Here is a 17971-nt window from a genome sequence, read left to right on the forward strand (position 1 = left end):
CAACTGAAAGAGTAAACCCCTAAGCCAGATCTTGCCATCTCTGGACTAAACTAGAACAACACATGTCTGATGCAGATTCAAAGATTTAATCTAAACACACAGGAAGGCTCCACCTTTCAAAGTAAATGTTACATGACTGTTACCTTATTCAGCGTCTCCGAGAGCCCTGTACCATCTAGTCAACTATCAAATTTTATGCAGCACAGAAGCCCACAGTAGTCAAGATGCAGCTCCACAAGTACTTCTGCCTTTGTCCATACAAGAAGTCTTATGTAGTGCTTTTTTATTTGTATTTAAATGCACAACATTCTTAAATATAATCAAATATATAACCACAACTACTACATTTCCCTAACAATTTATTTTTTCCAAAATAGAAGTGCCAGTAAGATCTTTTATTTACCTTTGAGAAGGTTTTGAAAATACCAAATAGCAGCACTATCCCATCTGTCCGCAGGTCTAGGGAAATAAACACAACCAATTATCACAGTAACTTTGAAAAAAAACTTTGTCTACATGTGAAGAAGTTATTTCAAGTCATGCCAAATCATAAGTAGTGCCTCAAGTCCACACAGCAGAATCTTAGAATGTAACTTCGTAACATTATTTCATCTCATCCATAAGATGAGCTGATCAAACACTCCTGGATGTTGCTTTGTCAAGGTATGATGGCTTACATACAACAAAATAAGAGGATTAGAAATTAAACAGAAAATAAAGCAAGAATCCACTTGCAGAACATCTTAACTGAATATGTATAGAACAATTTTCAACAAGCACTTAAACAATGAAGCATTGAAGGCTGAAAAGTCTGTAGCAGAAAATCAAGTTCATGGTTTACCATGATCTACAGCTCTAAATGAAGAGCACCATAAGCAAAATAAGACAGTGCAGCTTTTTGATAACTGGCAATGATGGCCTACTCGAGATATATGTTATTCCTATCCAAACTATGCTAATACCCCTTTCGTAAGAAGATTGGAATTCAAATATTCAGAGTGTTAGGCTGGAAGGGACCTTTAAAGGTCACCTAGTCATGTATTCTTCCAAACAAAAGTATTAAAAAAGACCCCTGCATAACTGCTTGATCACATATAGTTTTGAATAATCTTTAACTACACAAATCAAAGCAGCTTTCTTGCTGTGGAGCCATACTTCCATCTAATTCCTACCAAGTTAGCAGGATCTTTGATAACAGTAGCCTGGAACGCAAGGATACAAGTAGTCTGTTGATTTTTTTCAATGAACAGAACCTGTTGAAAGTCTTTCAAAACTGCACTGAGAAACTGATATGAATATACAGAAAGCACAACAGGAATCCAAAGATAGAATCAAGAAAAAAGATAGCACGGGGAAAACCAAAGCTAACTGTAAACAGCTACAAAACTTCAGTTCAGCTAACCATGTAACTACACCAAAAGGAAAAAAAACCCACGTAAGATGAGCATCTCTAAGAAAATCTGAACATCATGTAAGGATAGACTTGTAAAGAAGTTCATGTGCCACGATCCAAGAAACACAGCTGTGGGATAAAAAAGGGCAAGAACTGCCATAAACTTGTCTAAATGTCTAAAGGTTTTAAGACAAATATAAAAATATTCAAACAGGTGAATAATAACACCCAAATGATCAAGAAAGAATCACTGCTGTAGCAATTAAGAACTGCTCCTCTGAAACAGAAAGTTTTCCAAATCTGATTTTCTATGTTCTTCTAGAAACAGTCTAAAATACTCGCAAAAAACCCGCAATAGAACTTCACATTTAAGAAGCATATCAATACACACTTGTTGAACTCTACTTACACTAGTTTTGCAGCATCTGCGAGGAAGTCGATACGCAACGTCACTGGCTTTGTGTGATACAGTCTACACTTCTTTGCTCTGTATGGGATCTGCATAAATGTTTCCAATGCAACTCGAATGCTTAAAAACAAATTGAAAATAATCTCAATTTACAGAGCAGATTTTGTTCTCCAGAAGTTAGTGGTCTCATATGCATCCTTCCACTACCCTGAACACAACACCGTTCTTCCAGAAGTTTGGCTTCCACTGCAAAACATCCTAGAACCATTGCTTTATTTTTAAGAGAGGTGCTAAGCAATCAGTGAACAGATTGACTCTGAATACGAATACACTTCCTATTTACTCAAAATTGTTCTCATCACTACAGTTTGAAGTCTTCTCATGTTTAGCTCTCCTATTACCAGACAGACCACTTGGCGCTGCACATCCTATCTTGCAATCATTACTTCTGTGCGGGAAACCAGGTATGATTAACATGAGCAAGAATGAAATCTACCACAAACAGTAATTTGCATTTTATAAAGGTATCACTAGAGTGTTAATTTTATCCTTTCCACTTGTTTTGGTTGGGGACTTTAAAACTAAAGCCTACAACAGAAAACATCTTAGAAGATTCACAAAGCAAAGGCTGGGTTATGTCTGCATGTGTAAGGGCCTATCATGCGGCTAACAGTTTCTTGTGGACCCAACTCACACCTCAATTGCCTTGCCTTGTAAGCATTAACTAGCAAATATTATTTCAGTGACAGTGTCACAAAATCCAATCACTTACTGCTTTGATTTAACAAAAACGTATTTTGCATAATCCACAAGAAAACATTCTGTTTGATAATCATCTGTACAGCAGGCGGTTGACCTAATAACAGCTCTACACCAGCATTTGAGTTCCTCACTGAAAACTACACAAACCTGAAAAACAAAGAACAAGACAGCAGGTTCATGTAAAAGGAGTGAATGACTCAGTTTTTTTTAGAAGCAACAACATAGTCTTTATTACAGACCTCAGTTTTCTTTATAAAACGCAAGCATTGCAGCTTACGTAGTTATTAAGTTTACACATCAGACGATTAACCCCTATAGAGACCATTTCCTACTTATCTACACAGCAATATTAAAAATAAAGATTAATGCATATCTTTGATACTCCACCCCCAAACCAATGCCAATACCAAATTATTTCTATTGGCACAACATAGGAGGGATTTTACCTGGCCTTTTTCTACCGTTCGTGGTTTTAATTCACTCCTGTCTTCATAGGAGTTGTCATAGAATTGATTCATTTTAGCATTCAGGTTTTTATATTCTATTTCATCAATTATGTCACGTCCACATACGTTCATAGTAACCCAAAAGCAACCTGGATCTTCAATCTGGGGCAAGAGATAAAAAACAATAACAACTTCATACCCATTTCTTTAAAAGGGGGGCACAGCTTTCTGCTCAGCCTTTGTAAGCATTTATAGCCCAGCCTTTCAGGTGATCTGGGCCCCCAGCTGTGGGTTAATCCCAGCATGCAGCTAAACACAAACAGCTGCTCCCTCACTCCCCTGCAGCAGAATGACTGAGAGAGCTGGTAGGTAAAAAGAAAGAAAGCTCACAGGTTGATACAAAAACAGCTGAATAGGTAAAGCAAAAGCTGCAAATGCAAGCAAAGCAAAATAAACAATGCATTCACCATTTTCCTGGAAATGGCTACACATCTGCTTGCCACTGGGAAATAGGCCTTTGGCATTTTGACTTTGAAAGAGAAATTTGATAACCACAGTCATCACCCTTTACTCCTTCTTCCCTGCAATTTTTGTTGTTGAGCATGACATCACATAGTATGGAATATCCTTTGGGTCAGCTGTCCAGGTTGTATTCTGGGAAAATAATTTTTTCCATGATTTCTTGTGAAATTCAGTAGAATCTGGTACTTTACTACACTATTTAAGATTACAAGCACATCTTCCAGTTAAGATTCTAGCTGCATTCCTACTGACCTCTTTTGAGATGAAACCAATATAAACATGTAAAGAAATGTCCATAATCCATGAATGATTGCACACATGCAAGAAAGTCCTGCTGAACAGAAGTACAGAGGCATCATCTTATTTGCAAACCAGACTTCCAGAGAGCTACACTGAAAAAACCACACTGCAATCCTCCAGACCTGCAAAAAGACAGCATACCTCCAATACCGTGACCTCCATGTTTCTTAGCTAGAAATCTTCCTCAACGCTTCTGTAAAACAGCAATAAACATATGATTAAGCATTTTTAAAGCCACCGTTGGTTTCAAAGCATACCTGAAGAGCATAAACCTATAGACGGAACAGTGCAGTGTGAAAGAGCATCACCCCAGCAACACACGCCTGACACAACTCCCCTCCCCCCAAAAATAACTCATTATTGCAACCTATCCCCACAGGTCTTAGTCCCTCTGAAAAAGCCACATGCAATAGGCACTGTGCCAAGAAAGAAAAGCACAGTAAAAGGTGACAGACTAAGTAACTACCCCCTGCCTGACTCCCTCCCCATCTTCCTTCACATCTGACTTTAGCACTCTCCTTCATAAAAAGAAACCCGCGCACCTCAGCCACCGATACCACCACATACACCCCGCCACTACCACGCTCAACTCGCCACGGAAGCTTCCAGAAACACGCAGCTTTCTCACCTCCGATATCTGCGCAGTGCCGCTCAGCGCACATGCGGACGTAGAGCGCAGGCAGCTATGCGGCGTCGCGCCTTGAGAGGTCTGCGTGCTGATTGCGCATGTGCTGGATCCTCCTGCGGCGAGGAAGGGCCGCGGAGAGGTGGTAGCTTGTTGCCTTGTGGTGGTGCGTTCTCGGCTCTTTTAGGTGTTTTGTTGTGGTAATGGGGTCTTGAATGACAGCCTCGCCCTTCTGCTGCTCTCGCTTCCGCTCAGAGCGATGCGAGTTACTGTGTTACGGTGGTGGTGCAGGCTGAGAGAGGCAAGGGCTGGCCAGGGACGCTGAAGGCGGCGCGCTGGGATTGCTCCTGTGGCCGTATCTCCCTGAGGCAGGGCGGTGTCCCGCGTCCTGAGGCAGGAACGGCTGGGGCTTCTGCGGCACGCAGTTTCCCCGAGACTGGCAGCTTCTGAAATGCAGTGTGTCCTTGAAAGGTGTATAAAGCTGGGCAGGCGGGGTGAAAGAATACCTGGTGCCTACCTGTTGGGGTTCACCTATGTTACTGAAACACATGTATGTGTCCAGGATGGGAGATAGCTGCTGTAAACGTTCCATAGCAATTAGGGCCTAAAGAAAATGTCCGCTGCAGCATCTCACCTTCCGTGATAAGGCAGGTACCCTTTATTGTAAATCGTACTGCCCTTCCTATGCAGACTTTGGAGAAAGGAAGTATTTCAGGCCTGATTTGGTTTTGCCTCAGGCTGCATAGACTAAGAGAAGGGGGTGAAACATGCAGCTGAGAGATACAAGTCCATGTCTTTGGGCAGAAGCCTGTACTTAAGGCAGGTTCTGCATTTTGAAATTACAGCTTTAATCAGTATTTTTAACTTACTATTAAAAGGTATGTGTATTTGAAGCCATTTTCGCATGCTGTTGGGGTTTTTTTTGGTTACTTTGGCCTTTAAGCTCCCTCTACTGGCCCATTTTGCTTTGGTTGGTGGAAAAAACAAGATGATCAGAGATGGAGGCAGACTGTTTGCATAAGATACGTATTTAGTATTGAACTAACTTTCTAATAGACAGAAAAACTTACATGAGATTTAAACTTAGAATTAATGTTGTAGCAATGCATAGGTGTGTAAAAAGTTTAGTAAGAATCTAACCTGTATCTAGGTTATTCAATAATTTCTTTCCCAAAAATATTTTCTAATAGCTACTTTCTATGATAAAATTAATTTGGAAGAATAACCATAAGGTACAGAACAATTTTTAAAAAAACATCAAGAAATGTCTCCAGCATGGAGACCTGCATGGCTTCATGAAGGGCAAATAGTGCAGGATTGATCTAGTGGCCTTATACAATGAGGTGATTACATCAGTGGACAAGGGAAGAACCATGGGAATTCCTGTAAGGCCTGTGATGTGGTTCCCTGCAACATTCTTGCAACAACCCATTCTTTCTCAAACCCATTTGAGAGAGATGGGCTTGATGCATGGGCTGTTAGATGGATGAAGAATGGGCTGGCTCACCACATCCAGAGCGATACAGTCAGTGGCTCAATGTCTGAATGGAAAGCAGTACCAAGTGGTGTCCCACAAGGGTCCATACTGGGGTGAATACTGAATACTGTTTAATATCTCTATTAATGACATAGTAGGATTGAGTATACCCTCAACAAGTTTGTAGATGACACCTAGTGGAGTAGTGCAGTTGGTATGTTAGAAGGAAGGGATGCCATCTGGAGGGATCTTCACAGGAGTGAAAAGTGGGCCCATATGAAGCTTTTGAAGTTAAACAAGGCCAGGTGCAAATTCCTGTACCCATGTTGGGGTAATCACCAGTATCAGTACACACTGGGGATTCAATGAATTTGGGGTAGTCCTGCAGAGAAGGACTTCTTGGTACTGCTGAATGAGAAATTGGACATGAGCTGGCAATGTGCACCTGTGGCTCAGAAAGCCAGCTGTATCCTGGGCTGCATGAAAAGTGTGGCCAGCAGGCTGAGGTGATTCTTTCCTTCTATTCTGCTCTCGTGAGATCCCACGTGCAGTGCTGTGTCCAGCACTGGAGTCCCTGGTACAAGAAAGATATGGACCTGTTGGGCTGAGTCCAGAGCAGGGCTACGAAAACAATCAGAGTGCTGGAGCACCTCTCCTGTGAATAAACACTGTGCGAGCATTGGGATGGTTTGGCCTGAAGAAGAAATGGCTTTGGGGGGACCTTATTGTTCCCTTTCAATACTTAGAGGGGTGTTTATACAAAAGAACAGATTGAGTATATGTAGACAGAAGTGACATTTTTTCTAATCTGAGTAAACATTACAAACTAATTAAAATATTGTGAGAAGACTTTTAATTGAAATACAGAACAAAAGCTGAAACAAAGCTTTCTGAAGAACTTCACAGGCTAGTCTCAAGTCATTATTCATTCTTTTTCCAGATAAAGAATTTGTATTGCTGCTGTATTTATTGCACAAAAAAGACAAAATTAAACACTCAAAAAAGCAAGCAACAGTCTTTCCTCTGAAGCTCTTAAATACCAGATTTATTTAGTAACGCAGTAGAGAGGTGAAATATGGGATGTTGAAATATGGAAGTGGGTGTTTACAAAGTAGTATATTATTCCCTGAAGTCATTGGTACCTCTTTGGAGCGAAACAATTTAGCAAATTTGAAAAAATAACAAGTTGGAGATAAAAATTATGACAAAAAGAATGTTGAGAATGCACTCAATCTGATAGATGACTTAGTTTAACTAAATTATCTCTGCATATGGAAACTGTAAAGGTTTGAATAGATTAACATTAGTAGAAATATTTAGGTATATCACATATAAGCATTAACTTTAAAAATAATATATACATAGGCACTCATTTTCTCAAAACTGAGAGGGAATAGGCTGGGAGTTTTCATTCATTCCTAGACGCATATTGCAGTTGTTTAATAGGTAACTTTGGAAAGCATGGTAAAAACATTCCTCAACTCAAAACATCCTTGTTATGAACATAATATATAATGAAAGGACATAATATATATTTAAATTTTCAGTAAGGAAAGGACCTGTATGACCCACAGACCAGTGCTGCAGCATATTCTGCAGTTGGTGTGTGAGTAGAGTAAGGTGGTAATGGCTCAGTATAACTACCATCAAATTGCATTGAAGTTGAAAAATTAAATTGATGATTAATTTTTCAATACCATCTCAGTATTGTAACTGGAACAACTATCTTCTTTCAAAGACTCAAATAATTAGGTGCACATTAAACCACAGATACAAAGTGCGTTGGCAAAACAAAGGCATATTTCCCTGACTATTTGGCAATGATTAGAAAGGACCCAAGCCACGGTCAATATGTATGTGATTAAAAATAGTCTGTCCTTAAACCAAGCAGATACTACAATCTGCTATTGTAATCTGAAGAATCAGAGTTTATCATCACGGGATTAATATGTTTATATTTTGCTTGAATATTAACATAGACAGCAATATCATTGATGCTTTTTATTACTATCCTGTGAAATATACTACCCTCTTTCATGAGATCTTCAACCCTCTTATCTGTTGACATCGTAATTTTCTTTTCTCCTGTACAATCCGGATCTTCTGGATATAACTCATCTCCTAGGGATGGAAAAAACTTCTCATTACACATTGCTTATGTTACTTTTTTAGTCTTGAGTGACAGTGGCAATTTTTAAATATTAGGAAAGAAAACTTGTAGAAATGTCCTTTACAATGCAAAAGTAAATTGCCTCAAACATTTTCAGATTTAAAGATACAACCATAATTTTCTGAAGTATCTGTTGGCGTTGCTGCAGTAAATGTTTGACATGTCAATTTGAATGTCCCAGTGTTCCTGATAATACTAATATGCTGTCATCACAGCCAGGTCACAGAAGAGTTTATATAATAGGTGTGTGTGTATGGGGTGAGGGGAAGACAAATTGTTTTCCAAATATATAGAGATAGACTATGGTAAGATTGAAAATAGAAACTGTTAATTTGTTTTTATTGAAGAAAACTCTTTCTTCTGTCATATAAATATATCTTACTCTTGTGCAAGAGTTTTAATGGATCACGACTACAGAAATTCTAGAGGTCAAGTGTGACAAAGATGACAGGAGAAAACGTAATGAAAAGAAAACTAAACGAAAGTAAGTAGTAGATGAAACTCTTCTTAAGGAGAAGGCAATACACATGATACAGAACGAGACACACTGAGTTAGGAGAAAGGGTAGAAGGAAAATGATTGCTGCCCCATCACTACAGTTGTGAAGACTGATACTGCAGCTGTGCTTGATCCACTTGCCATTACAAACTGTAGTAAATGAGAATTCCTAGTTCCTGAGGACTAAAATCCTTCAGACTAAAAAAAGTTGAATGGGTAGAATTTCTTTACAAATTAACATACTAACAGCAGCTATGTGAGACAATGAGTACAGAAGTAACTCTCCTCAGTCACTAGTTTGATTGTAGCCATTTATCAAGCGTATCAAAGGGAGTCAAACAGTAGAAAAAATACGCAGTAACTGGACTTAAAAGAATATTTTCCTTACAGTTATAGATGGGTTTGTCATGTAGTTTGAGTATGTATAAATTCCCAAGCTTTTAAATATTAAAAAGAACCTTAATCTGTTTACTGACCTGGCAGTAGCTGGATGTAGCCATCTGAAGCAGTTAACATTACAGGCAGCCAGCGTTCACACCCCTCTAGAGCTCTATCAGAGCCAAACTTGTGTAACTCATGGAGCGATGAGAAGTTGCACAGCCTACACAATTCATAGAATTGAGGGGGAGGAAACCATATTTCTTGAGATTTAAAGTGCTTAATGGCTTCTGGAGGTGATGACCACTGTAAGATGAGAACAAGCCTTGAAATGGTAGTTTCATCAGCAGACGGAAAGTTATCAGTAGCTTTAAAATCCATTAGCAAGAAGTCTCTGCAGAAAAAGCTTTTCTGAACATAATAAAAAGCATGTATAAACTATACTGAACTAACAAATCCCCTGAAAAACATAATAAAAATTTTAGAGGTTGCCCTTTTCCTATACAAGTAAGTTTATTTTGCACATAGACATGCAAAGTTTGGCAGTTGAGAGTTGAGACTACTTTTGGGACCCTAAGTCTACTGAAAACTTTAAACCCAGTGTGAACTGAGTTAACAGAGGTCGCTACTGATGCGTGATAATACATGTGCATGAACACATGCAGTAGATTTGTGCAGTTATTGAAAAAATTACAACAAACGAACTCTTCTGAAGATAAAAATCTCAGGTACGCTCACATTTCTGTAGCAATATCTGTTAAAAAATAAATATACTAAAACCATTAGGTAAACTTTTACCGTAGTGTCTGTTTTTTCCTTGTCTTCTAACTTGCTTTCAAACTTGTCAGAATTCTAGAAAAACTTAAAAGACCCAAATGTACCTGATGCTGAGCTGTCTATAAGAAGCTTCATGAAGCTTCTTAATTCTTTTAACTGAATTTTTTAAAAAGTAAAAAAATCAATAGAGCTCAAAAAAGTTTGTATGTAGCTTATAATCTTCCAAGTAACTACAAGACAGATTGCTAGTGGCTCTTGCAGCCCTGGAGCACCCTGTAAGTACCACACGGATCTCTCCAGGCATGCTGAATGGCAAGGGGGCAACAGCAGTACTACATCCATCGTGAAGGGATGTGATGCAAAAGCGATTATTGTCACCCAGCTTTGAAAGCTACAGTAATTACTGAGGTGATAGCCATCCTATGTCATTAAACTGCATGGGAAAATGACCTTCCAGAAACACCCTGTTCTGTCAGCAGTTAGAGCTGCACACTTGATGGGAGGGGGCAGTGGCAGTTGCTCTTCGGAAGAAGTGACATACAAGGGAGGGGGACGAGAACTCCCTGCTTTGGCAGGGGGGTTGGACCCGATGATCTCTCGAGGTCCCTTCCAACCCCTATGATCCTATGATTCTGTCCTGCCTTTTTCTTGCACCTTTGGGTGACCGTTTAATCGCCTTTTCCCCTAGACTGCACTGGAACCAAGCCAGCGGCTCGGGCTTTTCCCGAGCGGTGAAGGGCACGGTTGCATGGGACAGAAGCAAGGTCCCTCCTGCTTGTGGCCAGCGGGGTACTCGCACGGCAGAGCCCAGGCGGCAGAGCCCTGCGGCGGGGCTGCAGGCGCTCTTACCAGGAAGGCTGTCACCTCTCGGTCGTCCTGCGAGGTGTGGGGCGGCCGCTTCTCCAGGCAGCAGAGGTAGAAAGCCGTGTCATAGCGCCGGCCGCCGCGACCAGCCTTGCCCACAGGGGTCAGCCAGTTGCTCCACTCCTGCAGCGCCCATATGTTGGGGACGCAGCCCAGGTGCCGGCACAGCTGCAAGAAGCAGGCTGGGTCTTCCTGTACCCGGCGTCGCCACTCGCTCAGCTCCGCGGCGGGGGGCAACCGCTCCGCTGGCACCAGGGGGGCCGGGCCGCTGCCCACCGCCGGTCCGCGGCCCGGCACCAGCAGGAGGATTCCCGCCTCCTCGAAAGTTTCCCTGATAGCGCAGATGCGGAAGGCGACTTCCCCCGGCAGCGGGGAGCCCAGCTGCTCCCGGTCGGTAGCGAAGAGCGGCGCCCGGCTGCTCCCGAGAGGTGGCGGCTTCACGAGGCCCAGCCCGCAGTGAGGCGAAGGGGGCAGCAGCCCCAGCCAGTCAGCGGAGAAATCCGCTGCTTCCACCAGGCCCCCCGGGAAGACGTGGGCGTTGGGCATGAAGCCGCTGCGGGAGCTCCGCTGCAGCAGCAGCAGCTCATAATCGAAAGGGCCGAGCGGAGAGCGCGGCAGCCGCGCCGGCGTGCCCGCCGCCAGCAGCAGCGTCGCCGCTTCCTTCCAGTGCTTCAGCCGCGAGTTCATCTTGAGTGGCGGGGGAGGCGCCGGTCGTGGCCGCGGTCGCGCTGCGGGACCGCTCGGGCGCCACCGCCGCCTGGGTTCCCGGAGGAGCCACTGCAGCCGCCCGCAGCGGGCGGGAGAGCCTCGGCTGTGGCAGCGGCCAGCGCGCACCGCCGCCGAGTAAACGCTTGGCCTGCCCGCAGACGTGGTGGGATGGAGGCCTGTCAGATACAGTCAGTAATGCCTCAGTCCCGATCAGCCTTAAGCCGGTAAGTGGTGTCCTCAAAGCTAAAGCTTCAGGAAAGGCAGAGGCCGGGAGATGAGGCGATGGCTTTCAGTTTACTTCAGAGATGGTGGAGTAGTTTGCCCTCCCCTGAGGTTTCACAGCACTGAGTGTATTTACAGCATATGACGAAATGTAAGTGTTGAATAGCTACCCTGCACCCCGAAGTCTTCCCGAGTACTGCTGAAGGGATTGTAGTTACAGCCCCAGGAATCAGCACAGGGTCAGGAACCAAGGATGCTGATTTGTAATCATAATACTGCTGCTGACCCGCCAGCTGGCCTCAGAGAAATCTCCTTATCTCAATTCTGCATCGAGGCATGTTGGTAGCAAATATTATTGTAGGTCTTTAATTAAGCACATCACGCTCCAAGTTGTTTGAATTTGTTCTAGAGGACTTCAAAGAGGAGTATGTAAACTTAATTAATTTTTACTACAGAATTCTGTTTTGAGGCTAAGTACCTTCTTACCTGAAAAAAAGGCAAGATAGCAAAATCTTGAAAAAGGCCTCTGAACAGGCATTTTACCTCAGGAAGCACTTTATTTTGTTAATTTAACATTTTATTTTGATTTCTCAATTTAATCATAGGGGTTTTTTTTAATATGTAAAGAGTTTAAGCAGAGGAAAACAAGACAGATGTTGAGAAATTTTGTAAGAATGTTACTTGGATGTGACATTGAGATTCCTCCTCATAATCCTTCTCTTGCTAGATCCCAGTTGGCAAATACCCACATATGCCTCTGACAACTTACGAGTTATATTTGCTATTTGAGCACGTACTTACTGCCTGTGAGATGTGACCAAAATGGTGTTTAGGGCAATTATAAACCAGTGGGATGCTGGAATGTGTCAGCTGACAAAAGCAAAAATTCAGTGTTAGACAGTCATGGCAGGGCCGTAAGTCCATCCTGATGCTGGGCTGCAGTGGGCAGAGGTCAGCTAGCCAGCTGGTTACACTGAAGTGGGCAGCCGCAGTATAACCAGACAATATACAAGTCTCCTTCTCTTTTCCTTCCTTGTGACCAAATATACAAGCAAATCGGGACATCTTGTAACTCTAGCCTCCTTTTTAACACTGATTTGGTATTATTGCTCATTGGTGATTACCATCTTAGGCAACAGAAGCATAATATACCTGTTCCCTAGTAGAAGGTATTTTGAGCCTACAAATCATGATGTTCACCTTCAATTTATTTGTCTTTTGCACTCTTAGTATAGTTATTTTACTGTGAGAAGTATACATGTTGTTAGGAATGTGCTTTGCCTAAAAGCTGCTTTACTGATTAAATATTAATAAACTGAGGTTTTTCAAAATTTATCATGCAGTGAGCTTGATGGCTGATTAAAAAGGTTTAGGGCCCATAATGGCATTTTAAGCAGAAAGAGCTCATGTACCAATAACAAACAGCATCATTTTCAAATCAGTTGTAACACCAGCTCATACAGGAAAGAGTCTTACAATGGCAAAAATGTAATGTCTTATATCCTGGAACATTATTTCAGAGCATCTGTAGGAAAATCTGATAATAGAGAATAGTGCAAATGATACTGTTATCTAAAGATTCAAAACGGAATGGTTTTATATTTTCTTTTACTTGTCATGGTCTAAAGTTTCACAAGTGCCAATATGTAAAGCAGGAATATTCTGGGAAACTGTTCCTCTGCTTTCACTGGTATCCACTGGTATTAAACTCAGCAGATATAATTTATTATGCATTCTTGCATGGGGAGTGGAAGTTGAATGTGTGGCTGGCGTGTGTGCTGCTCTTTGCAACCTCAAACATATACAGAGCACCAGGAGTGTCAGTAGAGAAATATTTGTATGGTTATAGATGGCATTGTTTGTGACTGTTCTCAGTATCTGGAAAGCAGTCCTTTGGGACTAAAGACAACCAAGTGCAAGGTGGGGCCAATAATATTCTCTAAGTCATTGAGTGTTTGTGACACTCAGAAACTCTGTGAGCAGAGATCAACGGGGGTAGAGGGATGTCTTTCTTCAATAAATCATGCTAAATGCAAAGCTCACCTCATTTGTACTTAAAATTTGTGTAGTATTACTAGTGATTTCAGAAAGAATGGAAAATCTGAGAAAATATGTTATTTGGGAATGGCACTTCTAAACCAAGTTTATTCCATCAGCATTCCAGCACAAGGGCATTCTGCATGCAGCTGGGTTCTGGCATTATGCCTCGGGGCCAGTACATAGACTGGGAGTGCGGGAGACTTCAGCTTGGAGAAGAGTCTCCCTGTGGCAAGAATTAGCTAGAGATAGTGTGACAGTAAGATAAAAGAGAGGGGATGGAGAGTCAGGAGTCCCCTCCAGATTAAATGATTAGAAAAAAAACACAAACAAACAGTATTTTGGCTAAAAATTCAAGAATTTAACTGCCTTTCATGCTTCTTGTGTGCCAGAACATTGTTAACATAATAGACCCAAACATCTTCATATTTCAGATTGTTTCTAAAACCAGATTGTGCTGTATTACAAAGTAAACCCTGCTGAAGTGATGCAAAAGTTGTGTCAACTGAAACACCATCAGATTACTGCACTGGTAATAATTCTTTCTAGGTTGTATTTCAGCAATGTGGAGGTGACCTTAACATTTTTCTCTGCAGTTATAAGACAAAATGTTAGTTTTTTAAAGAAAAAAGATTCAGGTCACTAGATACACAGAAATGATTGTAAAGCGCTCTGGGTGTTTTGTGTGTGATAAGAATACTTAGTGATAGAAAGACTTTGTTCTTTTTTGTCACATCATTGCCTAAATTATTTTGTATATACAGATCACTGTAATAATGAATTTCAGATGAAAAACAAGGTCCACCATTATTTCACAATTTAATTTGGTTTACAGACTATCCCGTGAATTGGAAATGATTATACTAAGTCAGCTCTTGATTTAATTTATATACATCTGGTAAAAGCTTTGTCCTTTAAGGGTTTGCACTGAGCATGTCTACAACTTTTTAACTGGCTTATTTCAAAATTACATTCTAAAGCTTTTAGATTGTTTAGCTCATGTAATATCAATGAATAGACTGACAAATAATATAAAAAAGTAAATAGATTATTCACTGTATAGTTGTCCAAGTATTGTGTCTGAAATTTGAATAAATGTCAAATCTAGGAGATGCAGGTTTATGATTATAGCACCATTATATAGATTGACTAAAAAGAAAAATAAAAAAGAAACTACTTTCATACAAAGCATTCCAACAAATCAAAGCAGATCAGAAAACTAGGTTACAGATAGTATTAACAACTGGAAACATTCTACTTCCAACAGACGCATAATGGATTACATGTCTTATGCAAACTGAAATTATGGTTCTAATTCAACAGCTCTTAATTACATGGATAGTCTTCACACATGTGATTTCTGACTAAATTGAGTAGTGATGGCTTGTACGAGTAATGATTCAGCCCGCTCCCTTTAGGACCCGGTGCTCAAATGTGTAGTTACATATAAAGTTACACCACATGCAATTAGCATATTTGATTAAGTTGCAAAGGGAGTATCATGTTTGGTGTGTCTGGTACTGTTCTGACATTTTATATGGTATAAATAGTTAAATATTTTCTTTTGTTGTCTTTTCTCTCCTCCACCTTTCTCACTTCTTTTTTCTCCCTGTGTTTTATGCTATTCATATGTAGATTCTTCTAGATCTTATAAAGGAATTGCTTTTGAATTTTTAAATACTCTTTTTTTTTTTTTAAGTCAGTGATACATGGCTGTATAACCTGATGTTTACAAAACTCCCATGATTTTTGGAGTAATGTTTTTTAGGCTCTGTAATTCCTTAATGCTGTGACACATCAGTGTCTTTGTCTATCTTCTTTTGAATACCTGTGTGCAAGACTCTGATCATAGACCTCAGTGATTATTCTAATGTGTAGTGGAAAACTGATCAAAATAAGAGCACACATTTATACCATGATTGTAACATCACTTGTGCACTTGAATTAGAAGGAGCTTTTAGATGGATTGTTTAGTTTGGTGGAGATGTTATTGGTAAGTATATGGTAAACAATGTCATGCGATACAATGTAAATAAAACATTTGGTTTAATCAAACAAACCCTGACCCTGTGGAGGCTCAAGAAGTCGATTTTTGGCACTTAAAGAAATTGTAATAGATGTTCTGACGAAATGACTGAATTGAGCAATAAACCTAATTGCTTTTGCTAACTGGCCTCTCTGTGGGTGACACATTGTCAGAGATGCTGTAATTTTACTTGTCTTTGCCTACATGGCTACTAGTCACATTGCTTCCAGCGTGAAATGCTTGTCCTTGGCTCTATGAGAAGATGCAGAAAGCTTTCATGCTGGTTAAGTGCCATGTGACTTTTCACCTTTCCATGGGTTTAATCGGGGGTAGCTGATTAAGCTCCATTTCCAACTGCACCACAGTACTCCAGCAGCAAGCTGGCAGGATGGATGATGGAATCCAGCCTTCTAGGACCACCTTCTTCAAAGAGAAACTCCCTTGTAGTGTGAAGCAGAGAGAGAAAAGGGTTGTCTTTTGTAAAATTGATAACAACATGTAGCAAATAAAAATGTTTACTATTATTCTATATTGGGTTAACAGGGAATGAATAGTCAGTTTCCACTCAGGGAGATTTTATATTTTTTGTCCAACTGCTCCTGTGATACTGCCTTCTCACAGGGAAGCTATACTTTAATGCTGTGGTGCTAAATATATTCTATTTAACAAAAAGCATACTTTGCTAACAAAAGATGAAGACGTATTTACTACGTCTATCCATCTCCACCCTTTTCTTGTCCTTCTGCCAATACATGCAGATAATTTTATACAAAAGACATTTTTGTCTAATCCCACTTTTATTGTATGCTTACCATAGCAAATGCTGCTCACGTGTAGACTACTATTTTGTCCAGATCTCTTCCTGCATTAAAAGACTTACATAATCGTATTGAGAGAAAGCACTTAGAGATCTGTAATCCACTGGTCTTACTGAATGACTTTTTACATAATGAAAATCTGTGAAGGGTAAATACGTTGACTAGGAGTTCCATTAGCACTTAAATATAAGGTATTTCTGGAAAATACACACAAACGGCAAAAACCTTATATGAGAAGAAGCCCATAACCAATTTTTTCAGACTACAAGCAATAAGCATGTGCTTAATTTTTAACCTGAAAGCTAATGACATCAGTCATTTACTCCATTCTTAAATAATCACGTTAATCTTAAAAACCCTTTCATATTTACATGAAGAATTTTCAATCTAATTTTGTTTCATATTTGTAATGCTGAAGTTTGATGTTACATTGCTTGCAAACATAAAGAACATCACTTTAATTACGATCCTGTGTTCATTTTGTTGGTAAAGTAAAAGACGGTGCAGAGGGGTTTTATGCAATTGGTTCTGATAGTTTGATGCAGCTGATGATGGCTGTTGCTATCCATACCGCAGGATCGAATTTCACACTCCTTAGGTTATGTATAGCTTTTGCTACAGTAAATGCTGGCTGTGCTGGCAGAAATGGGGCTGAGTTTGGATCCTTACACAGTGAGGATCTAATACATTAGTTAGTCTAGTCTAGTATGTGCTGTAGTTCTTGGTTGTGTGAGCCAAGTTCTGTGCTTCACTCAGCAACACAAGGTTACTGTAGCCGTTTGCTAAGGCAGAGAATTCTTGCCTTTTCAGTCTGCTGATTCACGCTAGTCAACATGGGGAGCTTGAGAAGGATGCATTCATGTAAAGAAAACTCTACTTAGCATGTTACTTTTGTTCCTGTGGTTATAGGAACTTTTTGTTTAGAAGAGCTTACTGAAAAGTTGTATTCCTGTTAGTGTTTTGTTGGGTTTTAATTATTGCTGCAAGCCAACCAGTAAGTTATAAGAATGTACTTTATTTTAAGTTAAATAAATAGTGACAGTAACAAGTTTGAATTATTCAAAGTGTAGAAAATACCACCCATGCACAGGCAAAACCAGTGTAATTCAAGTCAGGAATAAGATTTTAGTATACAGCAAATTTGATATGTATATCCTGTGAATAAAGACAAAGGAACTGAAGTAGAACAACATTGAAAATTAAGCAGTGATGATCATCTTCTGTACTGAAAACACAGTAACAATATTACTCGCTGACCAGCATGAGAGCATTTGCATTTTTCATAATGCTATTATGAAGTACTGAGGATTTTGAAGTTTGACTTCCTGTTTTTTACTTACAAAAATAGCATTTCCAGTCTCCTTCCAGTTGAATTCCAGTGGGGAAAAAAATGAAGACTACAAATCTACAACATCCATTTATTTCTTCATTTAAAATAAACATCAGTACTTTAGGACAGTGGTGGTTTCATCTCGCTTTGGGTGCCGTTGTACCTGAACTCTTGTCACATTGAGTGTACACTTGTATCAAGTGTAAGAG

The 17971-nt window shown here is 40.3% G+C and overlaps 2 protein-coding genes across 2 annotated transcripts in view; both read right to left on the reverse strand.

The window, feature by feature from the left end:
• TDRD12 (tudor domain containing 12) overlaps positions 1 to 4494 on the reverse strand; it is a gene marked incomplete at both ends in the record, with an annotated part of 28973 nt that extends 24479 nt beyond the window's left edge. Inside the window, 5 exons of the mRNA XM_084270049.1 lie at positions 404 to 459; positions 1803 to 1922; positions 2575 to 2711; positions 3011 to 3172; positions 4375 to 4494. Of these exons, the coding sequence (XP_084126175.1) occupies positions 404 to 459; positions 1803 to 1922; positions 2575 to 2711; positions 3011 to 3172; positions 4375 to 4494 (595 nt within the window). The remainder of the gene's footprint in view (positions 1 to 403; positions 460 to 1802; positions 1923 to 2574; positions 2712 to 3010; positions 3173 to 4374) is intronic.
• A 2276-nt stretch (positions 4495 to 6770) lies between these two features.
• On the reverse strand, positions 6771 to 11326 carry NUDT19 (nudix hydrolase 19). Its single transcript, XM_084270350.1, has 3 exons — positions 10607 to 11326; positions 9079 to 9286; positions 6771 to 8055 (listed from the first exon to the last, which is right to left on the reverse strand). The coding sequence occupies exons 1-3, from the start codon at positions 11306 to 11308 to the stop codon at positions 7829 to 7831; spliced, it is 1137 nt and encodes a 378-aa protein (XP_084126476.1). The 5' UTR covers positions 11309 to 11326; the 3' UTR covers positions 6771 to 7828.
• Between the last annotated feature and the right edge of the window lie 6645 nt (positions 11327 to 17971).

This window comes from Gallinula chloropus, assembly GCF_964237585.1.
Source record: "Gallinula chloropus genome assembly, chromosome: 13".
Taxonomy (NCBI): domain Eukaryota; kingdom Metazoa; phylum Chordata; class Aves; order Gruiformes; family Rallidae; genus Gallinula; species Gallinula chloropus.

Bases quoted from the DNA above. Each gene is read 5' to 3' on its own strand.
- NUDT19 (XM_084270350.1), bottom strand. From the start codon at position 11,308: ATGAACTCGCGGCTGAAGCACTGGAAGGAAGCGGCGACGCTGCTGCTG. The intron at 9,287-10,606 runs GTAAGAGCGCCT...CTCATCTTACAG, and splicing joins GAGAGGTGACAGCCTTCCTG to TGGTCATCACCTCCAGAAGC. The intron at 8,056-9,078 runs GTCAGTAAACAG...TTCCATCCCTAG, and splicing joins CTACATCCAGCTACTGCCAG to GAGATGAGTTATATCCAGAA.